The sequence below is a fragment of the Triticum urartu genome, chromosome 5, assembly GCF_003073215.2.
Source record: "Triticum urartu cultivar G1812 chromosome 5, Tu2.1, whole genome shotgun sequence".
Lineage (NCBI taxonomy): Eukaryota > Viridiplantae > Streptophyta > Magnoliopsida > Poales > Poaceae > Triticum > Triticum urartu.
Window position 1 is genome coordinate 36,631,674 of NC_053026.1, and position 11,066 is coordinate 36,642,739.

Consider the following 11,066-nt stretch of genomic DNA (forward strand, 5'->3'; position numbering starts at 1 on the left):
AGTTTTGAAGATCTCATCGCGATGGATTTAATGGTGAAAACGGATCTTCAATCAAAATTTTCATTAAAGAGATAAAACAGTTTAAAAACTAGAAATAAAAAAAATTCCCACAAGCATGCATGCGGTGACGTGGCGTAGTCTGTGTGTTATAGGGCGTGTGGCGGGTCTCGCTCCCACCACACGTGTGGAAGTTATCAGCGTCCGACCGCTCCCACCACACGTGTGGAAGTTATCAGCGTCCGAAAAGAAATGTCCAGCGGAGCCCAAATGTTTAGATTTGATCATGGCAAATCGATTGTTTTTATGGTATTTCTTTTAAGTTGTTGATTATTTTTTGACATAGTTACCCGCTTACTTTAAATGATTTTTCGTTGCAATTTTAGTGATTTGAGGATAACAAGTTTAGTTGACAAGCATGACAACTCCATGTTCAATGTATTTTTTGCCGTGTGTGTCAACCATACCTGGCCATAGGCAAGCCGGACCGGTCTCGCCTGTGGGCCAGGCCTGGGCCTAGAAATTGAGCCCGAAGGCCAGGTCAGGTCGGGCTGGGCCTGGGCCCGTCATATTTGTGATTTACTGAAGAGGCCCGGCGAACTTTTACGTTGATGGGCCGGACTTGGGCCTAGATTTTATGCCCGATGGCCGGGTCGGGCCATGTCGGGTCCAGGCCTAGGTTTTCTTCGTCAAGCTTTGTCCGACCTGGCCCGAGGAATGGCCAGGTATAGTGTCAACTAAACTTGTTATTCTCGTGTCACTAAAATTTTCATAAAAAAACATTTGATTTGCCATGGCCGTATCCTGAACGTTCGGGATTTATCATTTCTGTAAAAAAAACCGCCAGATTTATTTACACATGAGTCACGTCATTTTCAATTTATTTATTTTTGGTGTAAGTCGATTCTTTCCGCCACCGTGTGGTTGTGCATGTGTCTTCTACACTGTGTTTTGATTTTCGACCGAAAAAAGTGGATTTCGGCCAAATTTCGGCCATCTCGGCCTGGGGCGAAAAGTATATTTAGACCGAAATTGCTTAAATTTGGCAAATTTTGGTTAAATTTAAGTCAAATTGCAGTCAAATTTTGGTCAAATTTCAGCCAAATTTTTTGAAAATGGCCGAAATTCGGCCATCTCGGCCTAGGGCGAAAAAAAGCTCAAACCGAAAATCAAAACACAGCTTCTACATCCGGCTAAACCACGCACCACCACCATCGGCTGATCCGCATGTTGTCGCCACCCATGGTCGCTTCTCCGCCTTGCCCTCCCCTCACCGCCTCCGACTGCTATTTCGCAGCTCGTTATCTCAAGTTGTGATTGTGTTCTCCCCAAATTCAACTTGCACAAATTTGAAATTCAATCGACTTATGAATAGCTCCTGCACTAAAAGAAAAGTTGAAAGAATCCTCGAGAGGCTGTGCTCGGCTGCTCGCTGGACCCTTGACCCGCTTTGACTAGGTCTCTGGGCCCAACACGGTTACGTGAGTGACTCGTGACGTATGGCTTCCTCCGCAAGTTGCGCTCGCCGTGCTCCGGCTTCGCTTTAAACCCCGCCCCCTCCATCCGGATCCATTTCAATTCCCCATTCCAATTCGTTCGTTCGTTCCTCCGCTCACAGCCAGCCATGGCGCTCCATCTTCACCACCTACCCCTCCTCCTCCTCCTCCTCCTCCTCGTGCTATCCACCGCCTCCGCCACCCACTCGCCGGAGACCGCGCGCACTCACCACCACCACCATCGCTCGCCGTTCGGCACGGCCACCGCCCACTTCCACCCCGTCCCTGCCGCCGCGCCCTCCATGCACCAAAACCACCTCCACGCCGACACCCAGTCCCTGCGCTCGGCCGTCGAAGTCGACCCCGTCCTCGCCGACGCGCAGGCCACGGACGCCGCGGCGGCCTCACCGCCTCCCATGCGCGTCCTCCCGGTACCGGATCTCGCCGAGGCGACGCCGCAGCCGCAGGAGGAGGGGTCCGCGCCGACGACGCCCGCTGCAGCGACGACAACGACGACCACCACTGTTCTCCCCCTCCCTGCCACGGTGGCGACGACCGCGAGCTCGCCTCCGCCTCCCGCCGTGTCCGACGCCGAGCAGGGGCTGCAGCAACTCTCGAGGATCCTCACCTCCCTCGGGTACAACGAGATGGCGTCGGAGGCGCCACTCCTCGCCCGCGCGCCGCCGCTCGCGAGGTTTTCGCGGCCCCCGACGCCTTCCTCCAGGCCTCCTGCCCCATGTGCTCCCGCCGCCACCTCCTCCAGCAGCACATCGCCATGGGCTACTACCCCTACTCCGACCTCGCCGCGGCCGCCACCATGAAGATCCCCTCCGCCTCCGTCGGCTTCTGCATCAAGGTCGCCACCGAGCGGGGCCCCTTCGGCATCCACTACGCCAGGATCTACGCCGACGGCGTCGAGGTGTGAGGTGTCCCACCCCGAGCTCTACAACGACGGCCGCTACGTCGTCCACGGCCTCCACGGCTTCCTGCGCCCGCTCACGCACTCCTGCTTCGACGGCCCGCACCACCACCACCTCACCGGCCGCTCCGCCGCAGCCTCCGCTGCCACCGCCGCCTCCGTGGTGCGCATCATGATCCGCGACGCCATGGCGCGACTCCGCGACGGGGGCTACGGCTTCATGGCGCTCGCCATGCGCGTCAAGTTCGCCGAGCTCGAGAAGTTCGCCAATCTGACGCTCTTCGCGCTCGACGACCCGGCTATCTTCGTCGGCGGAGGCCACGACTACGTGTCGGCGGTGCGCTTCCACATCGTCCCCAACCACCGCCTCACGCGCGCCGACCTCCACCGCCTCCGCCCCGGCACGGTCCTCCCCACGCTGGCCGGCGAGGGCCAGAGCCTCGTCGTCACGCACTACGCCACCGACTCGGCCTCCTCCAACTCCAACGACGTCCGCATCAACTACATACCCATCAAGGAGCCCGACGTGGTGGTCAACTCGCGCATCGCCGTCCACGGCGTCTACGTGCCGTTCCCCCGCCTCCACCTCGCCGACCTCGCCGTCGCGTCCGCCACCGACCAGACGAACGGCACCTGCGGCGTCGGGGGGCCCTTCGGCGACTGCGCCTCCTCAGCGATCACCTCTCCCGGCGAGTGAAGCAAGCGTGAGTCGTCCCGATCGTTTTGCTCTGTTATGTTTCTAGCCATGGAGGTTCGGATGAGAGATTGAGCACTCGTTTAGTTCATAGAGTTTCAGATTAGAGATTGGGCAGTCGACGTGATGAGTACTGTGTTCTACTTCTGATCACATTTTGGCACCGAATGGTTGTTGCCTAGCTTATCCAGTACGACTTGAATGATTTTTGGTGCCAATTTGATTCATCTTCACGTTGCTCTGTTCCCACTGTTTGCTTGTGCTAATTTTGTTCCTGCATGCATCGGTTACTGTTTAGATGCATTGCTCAATTCACTTCCAATTTTTACTCTGAAATCTGAATCATCCTATCCATGCATACAAGGAATGTTGTTCAGTTGTTAGGATTCTGTTTGAAAGCGTGTGTGTTTGATGATCAGGCACAGGACCGGATGCCATAAACTCACTCCAATGATTATTTGGTTATTCTTCTGTTATGATATACTTACAGTACTAAGTTGAGTTTCCAGATGATCTTGTGATGGTTTAATCTCTTCTGTTATGATATTCTTCAGTTTGTTTGTTTGTGATGGTTTAATCTCTTCCTCACCATCTGCATATTATGTGTTTTGCACCATGGATTAGACAGCGCAAATGTCATATAGGATCATTCTAAATTGCTAACTGAAAGTCTTTTGTATTCACCTTTCGGTTTTGGCTCGTGAACTTGCGGTGTTCCTCTTGTTTCTAATCTGTTAAGGATGATAGTGAGATGGATTTGATATGCAGGTTATCTGCACATCAGTTTGTTCTGGTTACCATTGTATGCATGATTGATCAACTGCATGCTCTGTTTTCGCACCATCGATCATGTAGAATAAATGTCATTCAGATACTGGATCAGCCTTACTGAAACTCTTTGATATTCCCGCCATTTTGGTTTTGACTGATGAACTCACCTCGGTTAAATTCCAGCTTATGACAGAAATGTTGGTAGCTGGGTTAAGTTTCAAGATTTTATCAGTAGTTATGATTGATCAACTACAGAACCTGACTAAAGTTACCAGGTAGTTTGTTTCCTAGAATTGTGTCTCATCAAGCAGTTTTCAGAGACTTGGTTGCTGGGCTAAGTTAGTTTCTATTTGTTGCTAGGCAATGTCCTAGTTGTGTCTGATCAAGCAATTTCTTAGAGTTGTGCAAATGCAATTTGAGGTTAGTCAGTTCTGTAGAATTCTGCACTGATAAACTTCTCATCATGAATGGTCTTTATTTATCCTGTTACCTCACTCTCTTAAATGCAGAGAAACATGTTTCAGATTAGTACATGCATGTACACAAGCCCTGCTTTGCATTTTTTCCAGCAGCGTTGCTTCTATACCATGTTTTCAACTGTGAATTTTGCTGCATATGCCCGTTTCGGTGCCATTAATTTCTGAATCGCATATATATTTTGTTTACAACTGCTAATTCTGCTGTATATTCTAGCTCTGAATTTCAGACAACAGAAATGAGTTCAGACAAATTATAGACAGTAGTGTTGTAAATTTCAGAGCACACAATCATGTACAACTATAGTAATTCGTACCGTGCGTGACACCAACTCAGAAATGGGTTCTTTGTGTTCTTCAATCTGTTCTGGTCATCATTGTGTACGTGATCCATCAAGTTCTTGTTGTGCTTATGCCCTTCTCTCCGGTTTTAATGACTCGTGAGATTACCTCAGTTTGATTCCGTTGTATGCCAGAAATGTCGGTTGTTCAGCAGTTTTCCAGAGTTTTTGTCAAGTTTCCTAGACTTGTGTCTGATTAAGCAGTTTTCTAGATTTGGTTTTTCAGCATACTAGGTAGTTTCCTAGTTGAAAAATGTCATGGATTATGCAGTGTGATCGTCATACAGGATCAAGCTAACCCATAATCCTTGATATTCCCCTTTCGTGTCATGAACTTACTGTGATCGTTCTGTTCTCTTAAGATGTACTCCCTCCGTCCGGAAATACTTGTCATCAAAATGGCTAAAAGAAAGATGCATCTAGACGTATTTTAGTTCTAGATACATCCTTTTTTATCCATTTTGATGACAAGTATTTTCGGACGGAGGGAGTAGATGGATGATCCTGTGATGATTTGATCTGCTGTTTCTTTGTGCATACTTCAGTTTGTTATCGTCACCGTTGTGAACGTGATTGATCAACTTCATATGCTTGTTTTGATTCATGAGCTTTACCTCACTTAAATTCCAGTGTATGTCAGGAATATCGGTTGCTCAGCTAAGTTTAGTATTTCATCAGTTCATTGGTTCCTGCTAGTTTCTGTCATGTTACTTGGTAGTCAGTTTCCTAGAGTTGTGTCTGATTAAGTAGTTTTCCAGAGTTGGTTGCTGGACTAAAAAGTTTCAGCCTACTAGGTAGTTTCCTAGTTGAAAAATGCAAATGCAACTAGTTTCCTGGTTTTAACTTACATGCTGGTCAAGCAGTTTTCTAGAGTTGTGCAAATGCAACTTACAGGTTCTGTAAATTTCTGTACCATTTTTTTTTCAAGATTGAAAAAAAAAACTACTTAATCATGATCTTTAGCCTGCAATCTGTTACTTGGTAAAATTCTGTACCGATAAATGTCTCATCATGATCTTTAGCCTGCAATCTTGCTGCCTACATGTGTTTTTTGAAACTAGGAATGGAAGTGCAGAGAGGAAAATACTTCAGATTACATTCATGTACTTCAGAGATTCCTGCTTACATTTACTACTTGTCTTGGTTGTGATAATTTTGTTCCTGCATGCACCCGCTACTAGTGTTTAAGATGACTCCGTTTATTTTCAACTTCTGCTCTGAATCTTGCCGTCGCCGTTGTTCAGTTGGTAAGATTATTTTCGAAGTTTGAACCGCACGTGTGTTTGATCAGGCATAGGCACGGTTGCCCCAAACTTGTAGCAGCGATCATTTTGTGCTTGTTCTTTCTCTTAAGTCTTAAGATGTACTCCCTCCGTTCACTATTGTAAGATGAACTTACGGTGATCATCTTGTTTGTGGTCTGTTAAGATGTAGATTGGTGTCGTTGCTCTGTTCCTACTGTTTGCTGAACTTGTGTTCTTGCTTGCTAATTTTGTTGCTGCATGCATCAGTTACTGTTTAGATGGCTCGGTTCACTTCCAAATTGTACCTTGAATCATCCTATGCATGCATATATACAAGGAATGTTGTGCAGTTTGATGATCAGGCGCAGGACCGGATGCCCCAAACTCACTGCTGTTATAGTTTCATTCTTGTTCTGTTAAGATATACTCCTAACTAAGTTGAGTTTGCAGGCGATCTCGTGATGGTTTGATCTGCAGGATCTTTCTCTACTTCAGTTTTTTTGTTCTGGTCATCCTTACCATCTGCATATTTATGTGTTTTGCACCATGGATTATGCAACGCGAATGTCATATAGGATCATGCTAAATTCCTAACTAAAAGTCTTTGGTATTCCCCTTTCGGTTTGGACTCGTCAACTTAGGGTGATCATTTTGTTACTGGTCTGTTAAGGTACTGGATGATCCTGTGATGGGTTTGATCTGCAGGTTATCTGCACATCAGTTTGTTCTTCCCATCATTGTGTTCGTTCCCTTTTCGGCTTTGACTCATGAGCTCACCTTGGTTAAATTCCTGCTTATGACAGAAATGTTGGTAGCTGGGCTAAGTTAGTTTCAAGAGTTTATCAATAGTTCCTACTACTTTTTTTTCAACTTACTAGGTACTCCCTCCGTCTGAAAAAGGTTGTCGCACTTTGTTTCCTTGTATTGTGTCTCATCAGGCAGTTTCTGTTGGTTGCTGGGCTAAGTTTCAGATTGCTAGGCAGTTACCTAGTTGTGTTTGGTCAAGAATTGTTTTCTAGAGTTGTGCCAATGCAACTTAGGGTTAGTCAGGTTCTGTAGAATTGCACACAGATAAACTTCCCATGATGCATAGTCTTTAGCCTGTGATCTCGCTCTCTTACATGAATGTGTTTCTGGTGACAAGGAAAGGAGGTGCGGAGGAACATATTTCAGATTGCATATGCATGTTACACAAGCCCCGCTTTGCATGTTGCTTCTATACCTTGTTTTTCAAATGCTAATTCTGCTGTATATGCCCGTTCTGGCGCCTTTAATTTCTGAATCACGGATATACCTTCTTTACATGCATGTTATACATTAACTTTTGAATCACTTATGTCTCTTGTTTACAAGTGCGAATTCTGCCGTATATGCTCCTTGGGTCATTAACTTGTGAATCAGACATATCTTGTCCCAAATACGAGTAGTGTTGTATTCAAGCTCTGAATTTCAGACAGCAGAACACACACACATGACACATGTACAAGTAGACACCAACTCAGAGATGGGTTCTTTGTGTACTTGAGTTTGTTCTGGTCATCATTGTGTACATGCTCCATCAACTTGTTGTTCACTTTTCGGTTTTGATTTACTCGTGAGATTACCTCACTTTGATTCCATGGTGTTCCTGCTAGTTTTTGTCAAGTTACTAGTGGATTGTTTCCTAGAGTTGTGTCTGATTGTTAGTCAGGTTATGTTATTTGATTATATGCAATGTTACACAAGCTCTGATTTGCATTTTGCTTCTATATCATCATGTCTGCTAATTCTGGTATATACTGCCAATTCCGGGGCCATTAATAACTTGTGAATCACAGGCATATCTTGTTCCAAACATGCCTAGTGTGTGTTAAGAAATTAAATCACCTTTTTAGCATTTATTTTCTAAAAAAAAATTGGGATTTCAAAAGATTTTCTAGATGCTTTGATGTACTAGCTAGGTACACATAACAACATTTATCGAACCAAAAATAAACATTATCGTGCTTTCCAGTGCACTGTGTTGTACTTGCACCGAAGTGGCCATTAATAAATTTGCTTTCTCATGATATTAAATTTAGTATAGGTAACCTCCTCTGGCGCTCCCGCGGGCGGCAGGGGAGGAGCCCTAGCCGCCGGCCGCCTCTCCACCTCTCCTCTCCTCCTCCTCCTCCCGCCGCCGCCAGAGGGCGCGCCCGGGCGAAGCCCGGTCGGCGCCGACGGCGGCGGGGCGTCTTCATCGCCTCGTTCGGGAGGGCTGGCGCGGGCCGGCCGACCTGGATCTGGTCACGGCGTTCTCGCGGGGCGCCGCGGCGCGGCCCCTCATCGGCGCAGGGCGCGCGGGTGTGCGGGTGGCGTGATGGGCTGCTCCTCGGTGGTGCTCGGCTGGTGTGGTGACGGCGGCGGCTCGGTCCAGATCCGGTTGGGGCGGCCTGCGGGCGGTGGCGGCCTCGGCCTTCCCCTCCTCTTGTGGGATGGGCCGGGGGTCGGGGATGGCTGCCGGCGCCCCAGCCAAAGCTGACCTCGCGGCGGCAACGCTTTGGGGTCGGCCGACGGCTCGTGGTTCCGGTGGTGCGTGCCCGGCGGTTTGGCGACCCGTGCACGAGGCATGGAGGTCTTCGATCAAATCCGGGTGAAAACCTGCTATTGGCGATTGCCAAGGCCGGCGATGGCGACGCTTCTGCGTCGTTCCCTTCCTGGAGGCATCGTCGTGGAGAAGTTCAAGGCCACTCTCTGCTACCTCCGGGGGAAACCCTAGATCAGTAGATCGGATGACGGCGGCTCTCTGGTGTCGTTTCCTCCCTGGGGGCGTCATTCTTGGAGGTGCACACGGGCTCGAGGGACTAGAGGACGGTGACTTTGGTGGAGCGGTGCTTCATCTTACACATTGATGGTGGCGGATCTCGGCGGCGTGGCGCCGTGGAGACTCGGCGTCTGATGCGCGGAGATGGACTCGTGCAGGAGGTGGAAGCTGTCTGGCGTCACGGTGGCGTTGATGGCAGATAGGCCTGGCAAGGTCGGTGCAACAGTACAGCTCTGAAGATGGATTGGTGGCAGGCGGCTGCGGCGGCCTCATACCCGGCAGGGGTCCTGGTTGAGAAGCACGCCGGACTGGTGGGAGCCCATACCAGGCAGGCGTCCTGGGTGGGACCTCAAGTCTTTAGATGTTTAGGTTTGGCTGCATGGTCTGTTTGGTATTAGGCCCAGACTTTCAGCGCCCCTACATCAACTGGATAGGGATAGCGACAGTTGTTGCTTGTTTTGGTGGCTTTAGACTTAGTGTTGTATGACTCTGTACGGTCTTGTGTCAATAATTAATAAAATGGCCGTATGCATCGCCCAGATGCAGAGACCGGGGATCGTCCTCCTTTTCTAAAAAAAATACAGCCCACATTACAGCAGTAACAGTTTCACCAACATCAGTGCACTATTTTGTACTTGCACCGAACAGCAGCAGTAACAGTTTCACCAACATGAATTATACCGAAGCCGGAACATGTAAAGCCTGATAATCATACTGCACTGCATGGAAATGAAAAGGTCCAATATATACATCATACAACTCAGGCTAATTATATAGCCCACATTACACAAATACTACACTATCGATCCATAATTAATGCATACTCTACTTTCTTATTCCACCACTTGATCAGTAGCACCTCATGAACGAACTGATCCATGGACATGATCCTCTGCAGCTAATCGATCGGCTGCCTACGCACTGCTGCTCATCACTTGTCACCTCCGAGGAGGAGGCCCAGGAAGCAGAGGAGGTCGCCCCCCGCGAAGATGACCATGTCCGCCGTGCCCAAGATCCTAGCGGAGACGTATCCTGTGTCGGCGGCCAGGATGAGGTGGACGTGGACGGCGTACATGCAGTGGCCAACGATGGTGACCACGAGCGCGAGGTAGGCGAGGGCGCGGCGGACCCAGCGGCGGCGGCACGGGAGCCTGGAGTAGGGCGCAGCAGAGCATCCCGAACCAGAGCGCGCTCTCCTCGTCGGCCTCCGCGTCCGTCCACTGGGCGCACCGCAGGAAGAAGGAGGACTGCGCCCAGACCAACATGCTGGCCGAGTGCGTAGGTGACCGCGTGGCCCAAGGCGAAGGACGCGAGGGTGCCGCAGGCGGTGAAGAGCGCCCATCCGCTGGCCCGCCGGACGGCAGCCGGGATGGTCTTGGTGGCCACGGTCGCAAGCAGCGGATCACGGGTCTTGTTGCCGTCCATGGCGATGGTGGAAGGATCAACTCCAAGTCCAGCTGCTAGCAATGCACGGTTAGTTCCTTGTTCCGTTTTCTGTTTGCAAGAGAAACAAGAAGAAATATTTCAGTGAGAAGATGCAGAGGAAGAAAGATTTCTCAAGGCGTCTGCTCGGATGGGAGGGACGGAGGGGGAGGGGACTCACCGTCGCTGCTCGAATGGCTATGGCTTGGTGTGCTTGCTTCTCAAGGCGTCTTGGAGGTGCTCTGTTTATGTAGCCTTGCAACGCAGCTGCTATCCTCTGATCCATTGCGAGGGAGGGAGAGCCGAGTCCAGTCTCCGGTTTGTGAACATGATGGTGTGATGATCTCATCTCATCTCATCTCATGGGCAGGGCAGTGAGCCAGTGACGATCGATGAGCAGAGGAAACAACCGGGAAGCTTCCTGCCTGCATTGCTCCCACCACTAGTAGCTACCTAGCTCATTCTAGCCGCACAGAGCACAGTAACTTTTCAACTAGTGCCCGCAAAGGAAAAACTTTTCAACTAGTGTGATTTCTACTAGGTAGTACTCAAGCAGCATACCATCTTTTGACTAGTGTTTTTTTTACTTGGACGTCGTTAGCCGGGCCGTACAAAGCACAATCCTAATTTAGAGTTACATTGCGTACAAGTATATTGGGTTTTGATGATCCATTCAGCAGTAACTTATTTTTGGCCTTGATGGCCTCGTGTTAAACTACGTGCCTGATAGTTACAGTGGTATACTAGTTACTCGTAACTGATGTATACTCCCTCCGTTTCTAAATATAAGTCTTTCTAGAGATTTCATTATAGACTACATACAGAGCAAAATAAGTGAATCTATACTCTAAAATGTATCTATATACATCCGTATGTGGTCTATAGTGGAATCTCTACACAGACTTATATTTAGAAATGGAGGGA

General features: G+C 49.1%; 1 protein-coding gene and 1 pseudogene across 1 annotated transcript; one reads left to right on the top strand and one right to left on the bottom strand.

The window, feature by feature from the left end:
* The first annotated feature begins 1,594 nt into the window (after positions 1-1,594).
* On the top strand, positions 1,595-3,538 carry LOC125555545 (annotated as a pseudogene).
* Positions 3,539-9,414: 5,876 nt separating this feature from the next.
* On the bottom strand, positions 9,415-10,557 carry LOC125555546. The gene is made up of 2 exons (XM_048718460.1): positions 10,324-10,557; positions 9,415-10,214 (listed from the first exon to the last, which is right to left on the bottom strand). The coding sequence occupies exons 1-2, from the start codon at positions 10,489-10,491 to the stop codon at positions 9,570-9,572; spliced, it is 813 nt and encodes a 270-aa protein (XP_048574417.1). The 5' UTR covers positions 10,492-10,557; the 3' UTR covers positions 9,415-9,569.
* Between the last annotated feature and the right edge of the window lie 509 nt (positions 10,558-11,066).

Excerpts from the sequence above, each read along its gene's own strand:
- LOC125555546 (XM_048718460.1), bottom strand. The coding sequence starts at position 10,491 with ATGAGATCATCACACCATCATGTTCACAAACCGGAGACTGGACTCGGC. Across the intron at positions 10,215-10,323 it reads TAGCCATTCGAGCAGCGACG|AAAACGGAACAAGGAACTAA; the intron begins GTGAGTCCCCTC and ends TCTTGCAAACAG.